General features: G+C 45.2%; 1 protein-coding gene across 1 annotated transcript in view; it reads right to left on the bottom strand.

Annotated features, from left to right (window-relative positions):
- LOC116977399 (calcium-activated chloride channel regulator 1-like) overlaps positions 1-20,177 on the bottom strand; it is a 45,267-nt gene extending 25,090 nt beyond the window's left edge. Inside the window, exons 1-6 of the mRNA XM_033027828.1 lie at positions 19,984-20,177; positions 15,900-16,040; positions 14,775-14,925; positions 10,592-10,700; positions 9,745-9,910; positions 8,413-8,631 (exon numbers count right to left, since the gene is read on the bottom strand). Of these exons, the coding sequence (XP_032883719.1) occupies positions 8,413-8,631; positions 9,745-9,910; positions 10,592-10,700; positions 14,775-14,925; positions 15,900-16,040; positions 19,984-20,145 (948 nt within the window). The 5' untranslated portion in view covers positions 20,146-20,177. The remainder of the gene's footprint in view (positions 1-8,412; positions 8,632-9,744; positions 9,911-10,591; positions 10,701-14,774; positions 14,926-15,899; positions 16,041-19,983) is intronic.
- Positions 20,178-21,545: the final 1,368 nt, after the last annotated feature.

Genomic DNA, 21,545 nt, shown 5'->3' with positions numbered 1-21,545 from the left:
CAAGGCCATGGTAGTGCAAGAGGTGGACCACAGTGTGTCGTAGTTGAGGTAGGACTAGGTTTAATTTTAGTGTAGTTTCGTGAAACAGACCTTTCAGCCCTTCGACCAGTGATCTCCGCACATTAACACTACCCTACACACACTATGGACAATTTCACATTTATACCAAGCCAATAAACCTACAAACCTGTACATCTTTGGAGTGTGGATGGAAACCAAAGATCTCGGATAAAACCCAAGCAGGTCACAGGTGAGAACGTACAAACTCCGTACAGGCAGCACCCATAGTCAGAGGCAGTACTCCACCGCTGCACCAGCGTGTCGCCCTTGATTCATTTAAGAACCCGATAGTGCACAAGTTCACTAGTTATAGGAGTAGAATTGGGCCATTCGGCCCATCGAGTCCACTCCATCATTCAATCATGGCTGATCTCTGCCTCCTAATCCCATTTTCCTGCCTTCTCCCCATAACCCTTGACTCCGGTTCTAATCACAAATTTGTCTATCGCTGCCTTAAAAATATCCACTGACGGGCTCCACAGCCCTCTGTGGCAATAAGTTCCACAGATGAACTATCCTCTATCTCAAGAAGTTCCTCCTCACCTCCTTTCTAAAAGAGCTCATTTTAATACTGAGGCTTTGACCTCTGGTCCTAGACTCTCCGACCAGTTGAAACATCCTTTTCACATCCACTCTATTAATACCTTTCATCATTCTGTGAGTTTCAATGAGGTCCCCCCTCAACCTTCTAAACTCCAGCGAGTAGAGGCACAGTGTTGTCAAACGTTCATCATATGCTAACTCACTCATTCCTGGAACCATTCTTATAAACATTCCTGTGTAGTTGTAGGACTGCAGCATTCCCGATAGTGCGAGATTTTGTGAGACCTCAGGTGTCTGTATCACCTGCCCGATGGTGGCATTATGAAGAGGAACCATCTCATGCAGATGCTTTTAATGGCGAAGAGGACTCTGTCCATGATGGTGTGTGTAGGATGGAACTGCAGAGGTTGGTTTAAACCAAAGATAGACACAAAATGCTGGAGTAACTCAGCAGGACAGGCAGCATCTCTGGAGAGGAGTGGGTGACGTTTCTGGTCGAGACCCTTCTTCAGATAATTGGGTCACCTTCTTCCATTTGGAAAGACTGTTGATTTCACACAGGGCATGATTACTCAGAGATCAGATCAAATAGTCCCTTTGTTGTCGAGTGGCATGATTGATTTTTGTCTGGGGGCCAGCCATGGTGACTAAGAGCTGTCACCACAAGTGCTGGCATGAAGGAAATTATAGCCAGCTCTTGTGGTGACAGTTACATAACCCATCTGTAATTTTCCCAGCATCAGGCATGGACCAAATGCCATCAGACATCGGCAGTACATGGTTCAGCCTGAACTACTCTCAATCAACCCCACACACACTCTGACATGTCACTTTGTTGCTTCTTCCTGCACTGTAGTCACGTACAGATTAAGTTCGAAGAACATTCCTTGGCGCGCAGGAGGCTGAAGGGTTATCTGATAGAGATATATAAAATCATGAGGGGAATAGATAGTAGATGACGTTTCGCAAGGGAACGTAAATATAAGGTGAGGGGAGCAAGATTAAATATGAAATCGAGGGGAAATGTTTTCACTCAGAGGGTGCTGAGTGTATGGAACAAACTGCCAGAAGCAGTATTTGAGGCAGGTACTATAACAACATTTAACAAAGAAACATAAGAAAATAGGTGCAGGAGTAGGCCACTCGGCCCTTCGAGCCTGCACCGCCATTCAATATGATCATGGCTGATCATCCAACTCAGTATCCTGTACCTGCCTTCTCTCCATACCCCCTGATACCTTTAGCCACAACGGCCACATCTAACTCCCTCTTAAATATAGCCAATGAACTGACCTCAACTACCTTCTGTGGCAGAGAATTCCAGAGATTCACCACTCTCTGTGTGAAAAATGTTTTTCTCATCTCGGTCCTAAAAGATTTCCCCCTTATTCTTAAACTGTGACCCCTTGTTCTGGACTTCCCTAACATCGGGAACAATCTTCCTGCATCTAGCCTGTCCAACCCCTTAAGAATTTTGTAAGTTTCTATAAGATCCCCCCTCAATCGTCTAAATTCTAGTGAGTACAAGCCGAGTCTATCCAGTCTTTCTTCATATGAAAGTCCTGACATCCCAGGAATCAGTCTGGTGAACCTTCTCTGTACTCCCTCTATGGCAAGAATGTCTTTCCTCAGATTAAGAGACCAAAACTGTACGCAATACTCCAGGTGTGGTCTCACCAAGACCCTGTACAACTGCAGTAGAACCTCCCTGCTCCTATACTCAAATCCTTTTGCTATGAATGCAAACATACCATTTGCTTTCTTCACTGCCTGCTGCACCTGCTTGCCCACCTTCAATGACTGGTGTACCATGACACCCAGGTCTCGTTGCATCTCCCCCTTTCCTAATCGGCCGCCATTCAGATAATAGTCTACTTTCCTGTTTTTGCCACCAAAGTGGATAACCTCCCAATTATCCACATTATACTGCATCTGCAATGCATTTGCCCATTCACCCACCTAGCGCCCTCCTCACAGCTAACACTGCCCCCCAGCTTCGTGTCATCCACAAATTTGGAGATGTTGCATTCAATTCCCTCGTCCAAATCATTACCTGTACCTGTGTGACCTGTACAAAAAGGACGGGTTGCACTTGAACCAGAGGGGGATCAATATGCTGGTGGGGAGATTTGCAAAGGCTACTGCGGAGACTTTAAACTAGAACAGTTGAGGGGAGGGACTCAAATAGAGAAAGCTAGTAAACAGTGGGTGAGGCAGGAGGCAGAGAAGGGAAGCAATCTGACCCAACATGTAGGGGGGGAAAGAAGAAAAAAATAATAAACAGAGATTAAGAGGTGGTGGGGTTCTTAAATGTGTGAGCGTAGAGACAGAGGGGTATAAAATGAGGGTAGAAGCAATAGGTAGCAAGGTGAAAAGTAAAAGTGGCAGGCAGACAAATCCAGGGCAAAAATCAAAAAGGGCAACTTTTCAACATAATTGTATAAGGGGTAAGAGCGTTGTAAAAATAAGCCTGAAGGCTTTGTGTCTCAATGCAAGGAGCATTCGTAATGAGGTGGATGAGATGAATGTGCAGATAGCTATTAATGACTATGATATAGTTGGGATCACGGAGACATGGCTCCAGGGTGACCAAGGCTGGGAGATGAACATCCAGAGATATTCAATATTCAGGAGGGATAGACAGAAAGGAAAAGGAGGTGGGGTAGCGTTGCTGGTTAGAGAGGAGATTAACGCAATGGAAAGGAAGGACATTAGCTTGGATGATGTGAAATCGATATGGGTAGAGCTGCGAAACACTAAGGGGCAGAAAACGCTGGTGGGTGTTGTGTACAGGCCACCTAACAGTAGTAGTGGAGTTGGGGATGGCATCAAACAGGAAATTAGAAATGCGTGCAACAAAGGTAAAACAGTTATAATGGGTGACTTCAATCTACATATAGATTGGGTGAATCAAATTGGCAGGGGTGCTGAGGAAGAGGATTTCTTGGAATGTATGCGGGATAGTTTTCTAAACCAACATGTAGAGGAGCCAACGAGAGAACAGGCTATTCTAGATTGGGTATTGGAAGGGTTAGTTAGCAGTTTTATTGTACACGGCCACTTGGGCAAGAGTGACCATAATATGGTTGAGTTCTTCATTAGGATGGAGAGTGACATAATTAATTCAGAAACAAGGGTTCTGAACTTAAAGAAAGGTAACTTTGAGGGTATGAGACGTGAATTGGCCAAGATTGACTGGCAATTGATTCTTAACGGGTTGACGGTGGATATGCAATGGAAGGCATTTAAAGACTGCATGGATGAACTACAACAATTGTTCATCCCAGTTTGGCAAAAGAATAAATCATGGAAGGTAGTGCATCCATGGATAACAAGGGAAATCAGGGATAGTATCAAAACAAAAGATGAAGCGTACAAATTAGCCAGAAAAAGCAGCCTACCAGAGGACTGGGAGAAATTCAGATTCCAGCAGAGGAGGACAAAGGGCTTAATTAGGAAAGGGAAAATAAATTATGAAAGAAAACTGGCAGGGAACATAAAAACTGACTGCAAAAGTTTTTACAAATATGTGAAGAGAAAGAGATTAGTTAAAACAAATGTAGGTCCCTTGCAGTCAGAAACAGGTGAATTGATCATGGGGAACAAGGACATGGCAGACCAATTAAATAACTACTTTGGTTCCATCTTCACTAAGGAAGATACAATGAATATGCCGGAAATAGCAGGGGACCGCGGGTCAAATGAGATGGAGGAACTGAGTGAAATCCAGGTTAGCCGGGAAGTGGTGTTAGGTAAATTGAATGGATTAAAGGCCGATAAATCCCCAGGGCCGGATAGGCTTCATCTCAGAGTACTTAAGGAGGTAGCCCCAGAAATAGTGGATGCATTAGTGATAATTTTTCAAATCTCTTTAGATTCTGGAGTAGTTCCTGAGGATTGGAGGGTAGCTAATGTAACCCCACTTTTTAAAAAGGGAGGGAGAGAGAAAACGGGGAATTACAGACCAGTTAGTCTAACATCGGTAGTGGGGAAACTGCTAGAGTCAGTTATTAAAGATGGGATAGCAGCACATTTGTAAAGTGGTGAAATCATTGGACAAAGTCAGCATGAATTTTTCGAGGATGTAACTAGTAGAGTGGATAAGGGAGAACCAGTGGATGTGTTATATCTGGACTTTCAGAAGGCTTTCGACAATTCAATTCAATTCAACTTTAATGTCATTGCACAAATACTAAGTATGGGTACAACGAAATGCAGTTTTGCGTCAGTCCGTAGTAGTAGTGCAAATAGAAATTAAAAAAAAAGAAGATACAGAATAATCAAAAATACAGAATAATTAAACAATGGGGACGGAGGGACTGGAGAAATCTATCGGCGGGACTCCGAGTTCAGCAATGTGATGGTATAATTGTAGAAGCTGTTCCTCATCCTACTGGTACGAGACCTGAGGCTCCTGTACCGCCTCCCTGATGGGAGGAGGGCAAACAGTCCATGGTTGGGGTGGGAGAGGTCTTTAATGATCTTCCCAGCCCGTCTCAGACACCGTTTTCGGTGGAGGGCATCCATGGCAGGGAGCGGGGCACCGATGATGTGCTGTGCGGTTTTCACCACCCGTTGTAGTGCCTTCCTGTCCGCAACAGTGCAGCTGCTGTACCATACCGTGAAGCAGGTGGTCAGGATGCTCTCGATGGTACAGCGGTAGAAGTTGGTCAGGATCTGGGGGGACAGGTGGGCTTTCTTGAGCCTCCCCAGGAAGTAAAGGCGCTGCTGTGCCTTTTTGATCAGCTTGGAGGTGTTGAGGGACCAGGACAAATCCTCCGAGATATGTACCCCGAGGAATTTGTAGCTGGAGACGCGCTCCACCTCAGTCCCGTTTATATGGATAGGGGTATGACTGCCTCCTCTGACCTTCCTGAAGTCGACAATAATTTCCTTCGTCTTCTTGGAGTTGAGGACGAGGTTATTGTTGGCACACCAGGTTGTCAGGTGCTGGACCTCCTCCCTGTAGGCTGACTCATCATTGTCACTGATCAGTCCTACCACCGTGGTGTCGTCAGCAAACTTAATGATGGCGTGGGATCTGTACTTAGGGATGCAGTCGTGGGTGAAGAGGGAGTAGAGGAGAGGGCTGAGCACACAGTTCAGTGTTATAGTGGAGCAGGTGAGGTTGTTGACCGTGACAGACTGTGGTCTGTTGGTGAGGAAATCCAGTGTCCAGTTGCAGAGGGAGGTGGAGATGCCAAGTCCGCTGAGTTTGGTGATCAAGCTGGCGGGGATGACAGTGTTAAAGGCAAAGCTAAAATCAATGAACAGCAACCTGATGTAGGCTCAGTGTTGGGACCCCAGCTATTTACAATATATATTAATGATTTGGACGAGGGAATTGAATGCAACATCTCCAAGTTTGCGGATGACACGAAGCTGGGGGGCAGTGTTAGCTGTGAGAAGGATGCTACGAGGCTGCATGGTGACTTGGATAGGCTGGGTGAGTGGGCAAATGCATGAAAGATGCAGTATAATGTTGATAAATGTGAGGTTATCCACTTTGGTGGCAAAACAGGAAAGTAGACTATTATCTAAATGGTGGCCGATTAGAAAAAGGGGAGATGCAACGAGACCTGGGTGTCATGGTACACCAGTCATTGAAAGTAGGCATGCAGGTGCAGCAGGCAGTGAAGAAAGCGAATGGAATGTTAGTATTCATAGCAAAAGGATTTGAGTATAGGAGCAGGGAAGTTCTACTGCAGTTGTACAGGGTATTGGTGAGACCAGACCTGGAGTATTGTGTACAGTTTTGGTCTCCAAATCTGAGGAAAGACATTCTTGCCATAGAGGGAGTACAGAGGAGGTTCACCAGACTGATTCCTGGGATGTCAGGACTTTCATATGAAGAAAGACTGGATAGACTCGGATTGTACACACTAGAATTTAGAAGATTTAGAAGATTGAGGGGGGATCTTATAGAAACTTACAAAATTCTTAAGGGGTTGGACAGGCTAGATATAGGGAGATTGTTCCCAATGTTGGGGAAGTCCAGGAAAAGGGGTTACAGTTTAAGGATAAAGGGGAAATCCTTTAGGACCGAGATGAGAAAAACATTTTTCACACAGAGAGTGGCGAATCTCTGGAACTCTCTGCCACAGAAGGTATTTGAGGCCAGTTCATTGGCTATATTTAAGAGGTAGTTAGATGTGGCCCTTGTGGCTAAAGGGATCAGGGAGCATGGAGAGAAGGCAGGTACAGGATACTGAGTTGGATGATCAGCCATGATCATATTGAATGGCGGTGCAGGCTCGAAGGGCCGAATGGCCTACTCCTGCACCTATTTTCTATGTTTCTATTAATATATATTGTAAATAGCTGGAGTCCCAGCACTGAGCCTTGCGGTACCCCACTAGTCACTGCCTGCCATTCTGAAAAGGACCCGTTTACTCCTTCATGTCTGCCAGCCAGTTCTTTATCCACATCAATACTGAACCCTCAATACCGTGTATTTTAAGTTTGTATACTAATCTCTTATGTGGGACCTTGTCGAAAGCCTTCTGAAAGTCCAGATATAACACATCCACTGGTTCTCCATTATCCACTCTACTAGTTACACCCTCAAAAAATTCTATAAGATTCATCAGACATGATTTACCTTTCGTAAATCCATGCTGACTTTGTCCAATGATTTCACCACTTTCCAAATGTGCTGCTATCCCATCTTTAGTAACTGATTCTAGCAGTTTCCCCACTACCGATGTTAGACTAACTGGTCTGTAATTCCCCGTTTTCTCCCTCCCTTCCTTTTTAAAAAGTGGGGTTACATTTGCTACCCTCCAATCATCAGGAACTACTCCAGAATCTAATGCACTGGATAGGTACATGGATAGGGACGGAAGAAATATCTTTGTTCAGGTATCAGGATGGTGTAATGGTAAAGCGGTCAGATTTCTAGATTCACAGACAGTTTCTTCCCAGCTGTTATCAGGCAACTGAACCATCCTATCAACTGCAGATAGCCCTTGCTTGCTTTCTCCATCCCCTCCCCCTTCCCAGTTCTCCCACCAGTCTTACTGTCTCCAACTACATTCTATCTCTGTCCTGCCCCCTCCCCTGACATCAGTCTGAAGAAGGGTCTCGACCCCCAAACGTCACCCATTCCTTTTCTCCAGAGATGCTGCTTGTCCCGTTGAGTTACTCCAGCATTCAGTGTCTATCTTCGATTTAAACCAGCATCTCCAGTTCTTTCCCATACATCCTATCACCAATGGGAAAGCGGTCCTGATCTACCATCTACCTCAACGGAGACCCTCAGACTAGCTTTAATCCGACTTTACTGGACATAATGCACTGAACGTCATTCCCGTTATCCTGTATTTGTACATTGGACGGCTTGATTGTAATCATGTACAGGCTTTCCTCTAACTGGACAGCACGCAACAAAAATTGTTTTCGCTGTTGCTCAGCACGCATGACAATAATAGACTATACTACGTGATATACACTGGCCAAAAACTCACTCCATCCCGGAGTCAGTGTCCCTGACTTTAACGAGAAAGCCAAATCCCTTTCAGTATTTCGCACAAATTTGAACAAAATGATGACCATGTGTCATAGAAACATAGAAAATAGGTGCAGGAGTAGGACATTCGTCCCTTCAAGCCAGCACCGCCATTCAATATGATCATGGCTGATCATCCAAAATCAGGACCCCGTTCCAGCTTTTTCCCCATATCCCATGACTTCCTTAGCCCTAAGAACTAAATCTAACTCTCTCTTGAAAACTTCCAATGAATTGGCCTCCACTGCCTTCTGTGGCAGCGAATTCTATACATTCAGTGGTTTTATCATAAAGGACCTTACTTCGTTCATGCTTCCTGAGATGTCAAGGACTAAACAAAGCACCCGGCCCTTGGCCTGTAGAAGTGTGAATGTTGGTTGGACAGAACCGTTGTGGGTTGAATTAGCATTCTTGAAGTCCTCTGACTTGTTGATCACTTCCCACGTGCTCCTGCAATCGCACATTTGGTTCTGCATGTTGTGCGCAACAGTATTGTGAGTGGTTTCATTACAGAATTCAACCTGGAGGTTTGAAGCAAAAAGCCATGAGTTAACCAGATGATTAGCAAAAAGGAGGTATTTTCCAGATGGTCACAAATGATATTTAGACCAGGGGTTCCATCCTTTTTCGTCCCGTTTCCCCTGGCAACTTTAATAGCACATAACAATGTTATTTCACTAATTTATGAACAACTGATGATGAACAGATACCCGTATTTTAGAACCAAACACAGTCAGTCAATGAGAAAAAATGCGTACAAATCCAGAATCAACAAATCTACCTCTTGGGGTAAATGTACCCCAGGTTGGGAACTCTAGCTTTAGACTTTAGAGAAACAGCCCCTCCATCCCCCCCCCCCCCCTCCATCCCCCGCCCCCCCCCCCCCTCCCACCCCATCCCGATCCCCGCATAGTCCGCATCGACCAGCCATCACCCCATACACTGGCACTTACCTTTACACTAGGGACAATTTACAAATTTACCAAAACCATTTAACCTTCAAACCTGCATGTCTGTGGAGTGTGGGAGGAAACCGGAGCTCCCGGGGAAAACCCACGCAGGTCACAGGGAGAACCTAAAAATACTGTACCGACAGCACCCGCAGTCAGGATCAAACCCAGATGTGGAGAGAATGTTTCCACTAGTGGGAGAGTCTAGGACCAGAGGCCACAGCCACAGATTAAAAGAGCATACATTTAGAAAGGAGATGAGGAGGTATTTTCATTAGACAGAGGGTGGTAAATCTGTGGAATTCACTGCCACAGACGGCTGTGGAGGCCGTCAACAAATATGTTTAAGGCGGAGATTGATTAGAAAGGGTGTCAAAGGTTATGGGGAGAAGGCAGGAGAATGGGGTTGAGAGGTAAAGATAGACCACCCATGACTGAATGGCAGAGTAGACTGAACGGCCTAATTCTGCTCCTATAACTGTGATGAGTACGGGTGTCAGGGTTAATGGGGAGAAGGCAGGAGAATGGGGTTGAGTGGGAAAGATAGATCAGTCGTGATTGAATGGCGGACTACACTTGATGGGCTGAATGGCCTAGTTCTGCTCCTATAACGTATGAACTTATGAACATGCTGGAACACAATTAATCATCAGTGGGAAAAGAACAGTTGGTGACACCACTTACATTTTCCAAGCCTTGATTATACATTATTGAAGAGGATCCAGTCTGAACCTTGTCTGGATAAAAGTTACAACCTTTATCGTACAATCTTGTCCTATCATTGATTGTACAATTTGAACAAGACCCACTACTGCAGTCCTTAATACTTCCAGTTATCTCCTTTGTACACCTGCAGACCACATGACAAAAATAAAACAGATTTGACATTGGGTGGCATTTCTATAAATAATCATTCAGTAAGATTAGGGTGGCACAGTGGCGCCTCACGCCGCAGAGACACAGGTTTGATTCTGACTAAAGATGCTGTCTGAATGGAGTTTGCATGTTCTCCCTGTGATCGTGTGGGTTTTCTCCACGTGCTCCAGTTTGCTCCCACATTCCAAAGACATGTGGGCCTGTCGGGTAACCCTTTAAACTTTTCCCCTTTCACCTTGAAGGCGGCATGGTGGCGCAGCGGTAGAGTTGCTGCCTTGCAGCATCAGAGACCCGAGTTTGATCCTGACTATGGGTGCTGTCTGTACGGAGTTTGTGCATTCTCCTCGTGACCCGCGTCGGCTTTCTCCGGCAGCTCCGGTTTCCTCCCTCACTCCAAAGACATACAAATTTGTAGGCTAATTGGCTTGGTAAAATTGTAAATTGCCCCTAGTGTGTGTAGGATAGTTTTGGTGTACAGGATGCTCGTTGGGCGGAGCGGACTCGGTGAGCCGAAGGGCCTGTTTCCGTTCTGTATCTCTAAACTGAACTAAAGTAAGCAGACCACAATGGACAACGGTCAGATGTTGTGGCCATGTCTCGCAATCTCAAACTGTCTTCTTCACAGAACAAAATCATGTGATTTCAATTGCCTCACCTTGTTGTCTGAATGCGGCCATTGATAGCTATAGAAAAGGGCATCTCCTCATTGTATTCATTAAATACACCCCACCGGAGATGGGCCCATTCGTGAACAAATAATGGGCCTGTGGAAACAGAAATGTAGTTGTTCAATGTAATGCTCTCACTTGCAGGCAAAAGTCACATTTCTGAGTGTCTATGAAATTTTCCACTTCTCCCAAAAGAAAATATTTGATCCACGGAGCTTATGCCGGCTTTCAGAGCAATGCCATCAGTCCTATTCCGCGCCCATTTCCATGTGCCCGACTTATGCCCATGAACTCAGAAGGTGGTGGGTATATTCCCGCCTCCTTCTGGGAGAAATGGGAAAGGTGTAGCAACACTTATAGGGGTGTATTATAGGGGAGTGAGAATTGGAAGAGCAAATATGTAAGGAGATAGCAGATATTAGTAGTAAGCACAAGGTAGTGATTGTGGGAGATTTCAATTTCCCACACATAGACTGGGAAACACATTCTGTAAAAGGGCTGGATGGTTTGGAGTTTGTAAAATGTGTGCAGGATAGTTTTATGCAGCAATACATAGAGGTACCTACTGGAGAAGGGGCAGTGCTGGACCTCCTGTTAGGAAATGAGACAGGTCAGGTGGCGGAAGTATGTGTTGGGGAGCACTTCAGGTCCAGTGATCACAATACCATTAGTTTCAATATAATTATGGAGAGGTCAGAACTGGACCAAGGGTTGAGATTTTTGATTGGAGAAAGGCTATCTTTGAGGAGATGCGAAAAGATTTAAAAGGAGTGAATTGGGACATTTTGTTTTATGGGAAGGATGCAGAAGAGAAATGGAGGACATTTAAAGGTGACATTTTAAGAGTGCAGAATCTTTATGTCCCTGTTCGGTTGAAAGGAAAGAGTAATAATTGGAAAGAGCCATGCTTTTCAAGGGAAATTGGACACTTGGTTCAGAAAAAGTGATCTACAATAATTATAGGCAGCATGGAGTAAATGAGGTGCTTGAGGAGTATAAAGAATGTAAAAAGAATCTTAAGAAATAAATTAAAAAAGCTAAAAGAAGATATGAGGTTGCTTTGGTAAGCAAGGTGAAAGTTAATCCAAAGGGTTTCTACAGCTATATTAATAGCAAAAGGATAACAAGGAATAAAATTGGTCCATTTGAAAGTCAGAGTGGACAGCTATCTGCAGAGCAAAAAGAGATGGGGGAGATATTGAACAATTTCTTTTCTTCGGCATTCACCAAGGAGAAGGATATTGAATTATGTGAGGTAAGGGAAATAAGTAGAGTAGCTTTGGAAACTGAGGATCAAAGAATAGGAAGTACTTCTTTCACACAGAGAGTGGTGAATCTCTGGAACTCTCTGCCACAGTTGAGGCCAGTTCATTGGCTATATTTAGATGTGGCCATTGTGGATAAAGGGATCAGGGGGTATGGAGAGAAGGCAGGTACGGGATACTGAGTTGGATGATCAGCCATGGTCATAATGAACGGCGGTGCAGGTTCGAAGGGCCGAATGGCCTACTCCTGCACCTATTTTCTATGTTTCTACTGACACTTTTGAAAAACCTCTTTGCTCCTATATTCGATTCCTCTTGTTATAAACGCCAACATGCCATTTCTTAGCGCTAACGGCAGGTACTCGGGAAACGTGGTGACTCGTGAAGATTTTTCAACATGTTGAAAAATGTCCACGAGTAAAATATACTCAGGATGTACAAATGTGATACTTTTTAACACGTAGTCATACTGTAGTAGCTCGTGAGTTTACCGTAGTAGGGCCTGGTGTCCTAAATCACTATTGTATGTTCATGATGGAAATAAGAATACTCTGTATATTCATTACCTTTGAATTGTAGTTTTATGTAATCCTCCCATAATTTCTGAGTTCCATTTCACAATAGTATCTATCAGACATACAGAATGTTGCAAGGTAATATCTTGCCCAAACTCAGTTGTATCTTTCTATCTCAATAAATATCACAAAATATACCATTGTTTCAGCCACATTATGACAAAATATAGAATGTAGGTTATTTGTTATCAGTCACCCCACCCAGAAACAACAGTACTTTAAGAAGAACATTTGTTTTACTAATTTATGAGCATGTACCATACAGAGTCCGTTGATCCATATCTAACAAACTGTTGTGATAATTGCATAAAAGGTATTATTGTCTAAGAAATTTGGTGTGGAACGATAATCCATCTCAGTACTCATTTAGACAAGTCCCAAGCTATAGATACTTTTCCCCCACCCCCAATCCCCCTCGCCCGATCTTCATTGAACCTACCATTTGACCGATTTTTTACTCAGCTGCTGTAACGTTTCCTTCCTATCAAAATCTCTGTGTTGCATCTCTGTCCCTATCTTCCAATTCCTACGTTGAAATAAAATACATCTCCCCCCCCCCCCTTCCACCACACAAGAAGCGCAATGACAGGGGGGGGGGGATCCCAGTGTGAGAGTGAGTCACCACCTGCATACAGCGTTCCCACATCCCTCTTCTCCACCAAGCAAGGCACACTCCTCTCTCCCCTCCGCCCTCTCCCCCTTTCCTTCCCTCATCCTCCCCCCTCTTTAAAGAAGGAGGGAGAGGGAGGGGGAGGGAGATAGTGAGAGGTAATGAGAGGGAGATCTAAAGGGTAACTGGTTTTAGTCTCCAATCACCTCACAAAGGGCAGCCAACAGTGGTGATGAGGCAGAAGGGAGAACTCTCTCCAATTCTCTCTCTCTCTCTCTCTCCCTCTTTCTCCCCCCCTCTCTATATCTCTCCCCCCCTCTCTATATCTCTCCCCCTCTCTCTCCCTCTCCCACTCGCCCCTTCCTCTCTCTCTCTCTCTCTCTCTCTCTCTTCTCTCTCCAATTTCCTCTCTCGCTCTCTCTCTCCCCCCCTCTCTCTCTCTCCCTCTCTCTCCCCCTTTCCTCTCTCCAATTCTCACTCTCTCTCTCTCTCTCCCCCTCTCCCTCTCTTCCCCCCCCCCACTCCTCTACCCCAGCCATGTTTATATCTACAGTTCACTCCACGAGTGTGTGTGTGGGAGCCGAGCAGTTTTCCTCGTTCTGACTCTGCTCCGTGAGCTGCTCGTATTGACAGTAATCGTGTCCAACTCTTAACTGAAAACGTGTGGTATGCAAACTGAGAAACCCCCCTCTCTCTGTCTCTCCACTGTCCCCCCCCCCCCCACACACACACACACAGGCAGAGACACACCAAGACACACATGCAGATAGAGACATACACACACAGCCACAGAGACACAGAAACACAGACAAAACACACACATACACAGACAGACAGACAGAGACAGACAGACAGACAGACAGACAGACAGACAGACAGACAGACAGACAGACAGACAGACAGATAGACACACACAGAGTCAGACACACACAGACACAGACAGACACACAAACACAGGGTTAAATCCTACCCGTACCCCGGCCCAGATATTAACCCGGACACCAATGTTAACACAGACTCAAACCTCCAACCTGGTCTGCTGTTGTACCGGCAACGAACGAGTTCACATAACCCCCAGATATGTGTATCCACAGATTGTCTCCCTCTCGCACTTATCCAGCCAGTTGTCTTTCGTTTCTGCTTCAGGTCTTTTAACTCTATCCCCCCCCGACCAAGGGTGGGCTGGTACGCTGCCAATTTCATGCAAATCTGACCTTCTCTCTCGCCCCCGCCCCCACTCCTCCTCTCTTCTCCTCTCTTCCCCCCACCCCTCGTCCAGACCAGAATCTCTGCCGCTCCGGCGGCAGCGAATCAAAACACAATTGCATTTACTGAGGAATGTGGATCGATGCATTGATGACCCACTGTATAACTACTTGTTAACTGCTGGCTGTTAACACATCGTTTGTAGTTAACACATCGTTTGTTATCCACAGCGGTTGTTATCCATGTTCGTTTTGTAAAATAATCCGTATGGCAAATGTTTTTTAAAAATCTTTATTTAACATAGCGAATTTGTATTTTCATATGAAATACGGAAAATTAACACGGGGCCCCCCTTGGACGCGGGGCCCAATTTGGAAAAATCGGTCCAATCGGCCTAAGGCCCTGCTACTTACATCCTATATTGTCCTCCCAAATTGTTGGCATCCTTGTTTGGCAAATTGTTTCATCGTATGCAAAAGAAACATACACGGCCATTGTTCTTAAAATGACTTACCTTTTTTCCCGTAAATTGGAAGCAGGCTGTCATTTAGAATGAAGTTTGGAGTGAAGTGAATGTACTGGCCCTTCTCTCCACATCCTCCATACTGCAGAGTGTAAGGGGTGTCTCCATATTTAGGATTTTCTTCAGCAATGATTACACTGGCCTATGAAAGACAATTACACATGAAAATCCCTACAGTATTGACACTGCGCACAATCCATGAGAAAGCTCAGGTATGGAGAAAGGCCGGTATGTGGATGGGAAGGGGAGTTGAATTGGCTTGGCTACCCGGAAGTCCGAACATTGCAACCAGGAGGTCTCGTAGACCTTTGCGACTACAGATTGTTGGAAGATCTCATGTGGATAATGTTTGCTGACGGTCCTGTTTCTGATTGTAAATCTCTATGACGCATTGCTAATGGTTTTCGTTTGCCAGGCTCAATCTTGTGTATATACACACATGCACACACGCACACAAGCACACATACACACACATACACACACTCACGCACGCACACACGCGCACATGCACGCACACACACGCGCGCACACATACATGCACACACACACATATGTACACATAAAGAAAAAACTAACTATAATAGTTTATATTTATCTACAGTAAATTAAATAATAATAATGAAAGGCCTGGGTTGAGTGGATGGGTGGGGAGTCTGTGGAATTCATTGCCACGGACAGTTGCGGTGGCCAAGGCTTTAGCTATTTTTAAAGCGGAGATTGATTGATTCTTGATCAGTACGGGTGTCAGGGGTTATGGGGAGAAAGCAGGAGAATGGGGTTGAGAAGGAAAAATAGATCAGCCATGATTGAATTGCGGAGTAGACTAGATGGGCCGAATGGCCTAATCCTGCTCCTATGACTTATGAACATGTTTTTGGTTTCTAATATTATCGTCATTGCTGCTTTCTGCTCATTCATCCACAAGTCTGCGGGTTTTATCCTGCACATCCATATCGGCAATCAATAATAAGCCCCAGGTAATAAACAGTCCATCTTACAGACCAGTCAAGAGTGATTTATTGTCAACTTGTCCCGAAACGGAACAATGAAATTCTTACAAAATAAAATGCAATAAATAGTTTTTAAAAAACCAAAATAGTGCAAAAACCTCTGTACCTTCTCGTAGGATTGCGTCTTTGGTCTCAGAATCGAGCTGTTTCCTGGCCAGGTAGAAGGCAACAGGATCTTTACATCCGAAAAATACACCATGTTTTTGGTAGCTCGGTGGAGGTAGAGGGAGGCATCTGTTATCATTGTCTAAAAGGAGCACAGGTTTAAAAATCAACGGCTCATTGTGTCTCAGTCATAGAGTCATACAGCGTGCAAACAGACGCTTCGGTCCAACTTGCCCACACCGACCATCTACACTAGTCCCACCTGTCTGAGTTGATAAACAATAGACAATACGTGCAGGAGTTAGCCATTCAGCCCTTCGAGGCAGCACCGCCATTCTATATGATCATGGCTGATCATACACAATCATTACCCCTTTCCTGCCTTCTAGCCATATCCCCTGACTCCGCTATCTTCAAGAGCCCGATCTAACTCTCTTGAAAGCCTGCAGAGAATTGGCCTCCACTGCCCTCTGAGGCAGAGAATTCCACATATTCACAACCCTCTGTGTGAAAAAGTTTTTCCTCATCTCTGTTCTAAATGGCTTATCCCTTATTCTTAAACAGTGGCCCCTGGTTCTGGACTCCCCCAACATTGGGAACATGTTTCCTGCCTCTCTCATGTCCAACCCTTAATCTATATTACTAAAACTCTGTTCTTGACCGGTTTTGGCTTTCTGTGCTGCGGTTTCCGAGAGTACGCCGCCACCTACGGCCGTCATTTTTGGCCACCTCGCTCAGAGCCCCCCTCCGCCACATGTGTGCCGAGGATTTTTCCCGTCGATGAAAATTGACAGAGATATTAATGTTTTTACAACATTCCCCATTCTCTCTGCTGCCCCCGCTGGAGGGAGGGGGAGGGACTATAAAACCAGGAAGTGGTGTGCCTCAATCAGTCTCTGCAAGTGGTGTGCCTCAATCAGTCTCTGTAAGTGGTGTGCCTCAATCAGTCTCTGCAAGTGGTGTGCCTCAATCAGAGCATTGAATGGCGCTGACAAATGTCTACAGCGCTGTGAGTACCCTTAATTTGGTTTGAAAATGAAAATATGGTTAGAGGTAAAAAAGCACTGCCTGCAAATGGTTATTTGGGTTTGGGTTGAAGTAAAAAGGCACTCTCTCTCCCCCCCTCCATCTCCTCTCCACTCCCCCTCTCCTCCCTCTCCTCTCCCCCTCCCTCTCCTCTCCCCCTCCCTCTCCTCTCCCCCTCTCCTCTCCCCGTCTCCTCTCCCCCCCCTCTTCCTCTCCTCCTCACCGCTCCCCCTCTCCTCTCCTCCCCCCCTCCCCTCCCCCCCTCCTCTCCCCCCCTCTCCTCTTCCCCGCCCTCCTCCCCCTCTCCACTTCCCCCCCCTCTCCTCTTCCCCCCCTCTCCTCTTCCCCCCCCTCTCCTCTTCCCCCTCTCTTCTTCCCCTCTCCTCTTCCCCCCTCTCCTTTCCCCCCTCTCCTCTTCCCCCCTCTCCTCTCCCCCTCCCTCTCCTCTCCCTCTCCTCTCCCCCCTCTCTCCCTCTCCTCTTCCCCCTCCTCTCACCCCCTCTCCTCTCCCCCCCCTCTCCTCTCCCCCCCCCGCCCCTCCCCTCTCCTCTCCTCTCCTCTCCCCTCTCCTCTCCCCCACTCATCCTCTCCCCCCCTCCTCTCCCCCCCATCGCCTCTCCCCCCCCTCTCCTCGTCCCCCCCGCTCCCCCTCTCCCCTCCCCCTCTCCTCCCCCCTCCTCTCCCCCCTTCATCTCCTCCAACCTCCCCCTCTCCTCCAATACCCCCCCTCTCCTCCAATCCCCCCCTCTCCTCCCCCCTCCATCCCCTCCCCCACTGTTCCTCCCTAAAACCCCCCTCCCCCTCCACACACCCCTACCCCCTCTCTGCTCCCCCCCCCTCCTCTCCCCCCCTCTCTCCTCCCCCCCTCTCTCCTCCCCCCTCTCTCCCTCCCCCCCTCTCTCCTCTCCCCCCCTCTCTCCTCTCCCCCCCTCTCCTCCCCCTCCCTCTCTCTCTCTCCCCCCCTCCCCTCCATTAGCATGAGTGCGGGGGGGGAGGGTAGTTAGTGTGTGACTGCATGCCGCCTCCCCCCCCCCCCCCCCCCCACGGCCGCACGTTGTGGGAACAGACCCAATGGGTCTGCACTTGGTCTAGTAATCTTATTGTTTCAATAAGACCCCCTCTCATACTGTCTAAATTCCAGAGTATACAAGCCTAGCCGCTCCATTCAATATCCCTCTAAACCTTCCTATCCATGTACCTGTTCAATTGTTTCATAACCTTTGGCAGCTCGTTCCATACACCCACCACCCTATGTGTGAAACAGTCACCCCTCAGATTCCTATTAAATCTTTTCCCCTTCACCTTAAACCTATGTAAGTAAGTAAGTAAGTAAGTAAGTAAGTAAACTTTATTTATATAGCACGTTTAAATCAACTCGCATTGAGACCAAAGTGCTTTACATAGAAAAAAAAAATAAAAATAATAATTAAGCTTCCATACATCCATAGAAAAATTAAAATTAAGAAAAATGACACAACATATTGTATAATTCAACACAAACGTCCCCCCACAACAGAATAAAAAATTTCCACTGTGGGGAAAGGCATCAGAAAGTTCAGTCCTCTGGTTCTTGATTCCCCTACTCTGGGCAAGAGACTCTGGGCGTTTAACCGATTTATTCCTCTCTTGATTTTATACACTTCTATGAGATCACCCCTCATCCCCCTGCGCTCCAAGGAATAGTGTTCCAGCCTGCCCCACCTCTCCCTATAGCTCAGATCCTTGTAAATCCTCGCAAACATTATGTTATATAATTGTGTTGACAGAGGCAATCGTGGACAATCTTTTAACTCTTTGTCCTATCATCAAAACATAAATTCTAACTAGTTCAATGTGATATGAAGATGTACATCGACATCTCATAAGCAACTCTATAAGCACGCACATTAGACTCAGAAACAGCTTCTTCCCCTCTGAACAATCCTTCTATAACATAGAAACATAGAAAATACGTGCAGGAGTAGGCCATTCGGCCCTTCGAGCATGCACCACCATTCAATATGATCATGGCTGATCATCCAACTCAGTATCCTGTACCTGCCTTCTCTCCATACCCCCTGATACCTTTAGCCACAAGGGCCACATCTAACTCCCTCTTAAATATAGCCAATGAACTGGCCTCAACTACCTTCTGTGGCAGAGAATTCCAGAGATTCACCACTCTCTGTGTGAAAAATGTTTTTCTCATCTCGGTCCTAAAAGATTTCCCCCTTATCCTTAAACTGTGGCCCCTTGTTCTGGACTTCCCCAACATCGGGAACAATCTTCCTGCATCTAGCCTGTTCAACCCCTTAAGAATTTTGTAAATTTCTATAAGATCCCCCCTCAATCTTCTAAATTCTAGCGAGTACTAGCCGAGTCTATCCAGTCTTTCTTCATATGATAGTCCTGACATCCCAGGAATCAGTCTGGTGAACCTTCTCTGTACTCCCTCTTTGGCAAGAATGTCTTTCCTCTGATTAGGAGACCAAAACTGTATGCAATACTTCAGGTGTGGTCTCACCAAGACCCTGTACAACTGCAGTAGAACCTCCCTGCTCCTACACTCAAATACTCATATAGTCCGACTCACCTCTAGCTCAATGCAGACATTAGACTTTGTCCATGGAACTGATACACTACAATGCTGAGAACCATATTCTGTACTCCATATCTTCCTCTTTGTTCTATCTATTCTATTTGAGTTTCATATGTATCAAATTATCTGACCTGTTTGGATGGCATGCAAAACAAAGCTTATCACTGCACAATGATAAACCTAAACAGCCCGTCGAGTCCACGACGACCACCATTACACTAATACTATCCTACTCACCAGGGACAATTTTACAATTTTTACTGAAGCCATTTCTCCTACAAAGCGGTACATCTTTGGATACCGGAACTCCTGGAGAAAACATACGCTGTCGCGGGGAGAATGTACAAACTCCTTACAGACAGCACACATCATGAGGATCGAACCCGGGTCTCTGGCGCTTTAAAGCAGCAATTCTATCACCACGCCACCGTGCCGACCCACAACCTAAACCCAAACCTGATTAATTCACTTCAGATCTCACCTGGATTTTTTCAAGAAGCATTTCATTATGTTTGATGCTTGGTTTAATGGCAATCACAAGGTCTCTGTAACCATTATCCACCAAGCTTAGTCCAAAGCAGCTCTCAATGTAGGTACACAGAAGACAGGTGAACACTAAGTTAAAGGGTTTTCCCAGCACCATCGCTCCACTGATGTTCTGCTCTGCTCAGCGTCGCTTGTTGAAATGAACCAAGACGAATGAATGCAGTTGCACCCAAAGATCCTATAGCGGAGCAAGATAGACCACTCCTCCGAAATCCAATGGACTGACGTGTAGTACGTCTCAATGCGACACGCGACTTCCCGTATGCCACCCGATGAAATCCAAAGCAAAGATTATAGAGCTCCTCTATAATCTTTGATCCAAAGCAAAGATCCTCGAGTATCTTGTAGCGGGAACAGCCCCCTCCTTTGCGTAGTTTCCCTTGCATTGTATTGTGCAGTTTCCCTTGTATTGCTTTAACACACACTGCACAAAATTAAATTTAACGTATATATATGTTATATATTTATATGAATGTGTGTCTGTGTGTGAGAGGCAAGTTAGAGATAATAAAGTTTATTCTCATGGATCAGAAGCAACTTTGATTTAAATAATCACTATTAATTCATTTGTCTTGTAAGATGATATACATAAACCATAAAGGCAATTATATATATAATTATATAGTAATAATAAATATATGCATATATATATTTATACACATGCATATATACACACATACATATATATACATACATACATACACACGTATACACATACATATGCACACATACAAATGCACACATACGTGTGGATACATTTATATGCATACATACACACATATATAAACATATATATACATACATATATACACACATATACATATACATGCATATATACACATACATGCATATATAAACATACATATATATTTATACATATGATCATTTTCCAACGATCAATAGATTTACGATCAGTTCCTGTGGATTGGAGGATAGCTAATGCTATCCCACTTTTCAAGAAAGGAGCGTGAGGGAAAATGGGGAATTACAGACCAGTTAGCCCGACTTTGGTGGTGTGAAAGATGCTGGAGTCAATTATTAAAGATGTAATAATGGGGCATTTGGATAGCAGTAAAAGGATTAGTCCAAGTCAACATGGATTTATGAAAGGGAAATCATGTTTGACTAAACTTCTGGATTTTTTTTCCGCAAGGCTTGGTGTTGGGGCCGCAACTGTTTACCATATATATTAATGATTTGGAAAAGGGAATTAAGAGCAAAACTAATGCATACATACCTACATATTTAAATTCATCTGATAAGTTGGTCAAATAACATGGGCACCTTCTTGCTTTTTTTGAGACATGGATTTTTAAAATGTGAATGTCTCATAGCAACACATTTGTGGGTCAGCAGTATTTTGTACCAACCCCCACAATTTCAAATAATTCTAAATTGAACTTCTTAAACAAGGAAAACAATTTTTATTTACATCATTTTGTGTGGCTGTCAAGGTGGCTGTGTTGACTGTAATTATGAGACTGCCGGGCAGTATCA

The sequence above is a fragment of the Amblyraja radiata genome, chromosome 10 (genome assembly GCF_010909765.2).
Source record: "Amblyraja radiata isolate CabotCenter1 chromosome 10, sAmbRad1.1.pri, whole genome shotgun sequence".
In the NCBI taxonomy this organism is placed as follows: Eukaryota; Metazoa; Chordata; class Chondrichthyes; order Rajiformes; family Rajidae; genus Amblyraja; species Amblyraja radiata.
This window is presented reverse-complemented; position numbering and strand designations above follow the sequence as displayed.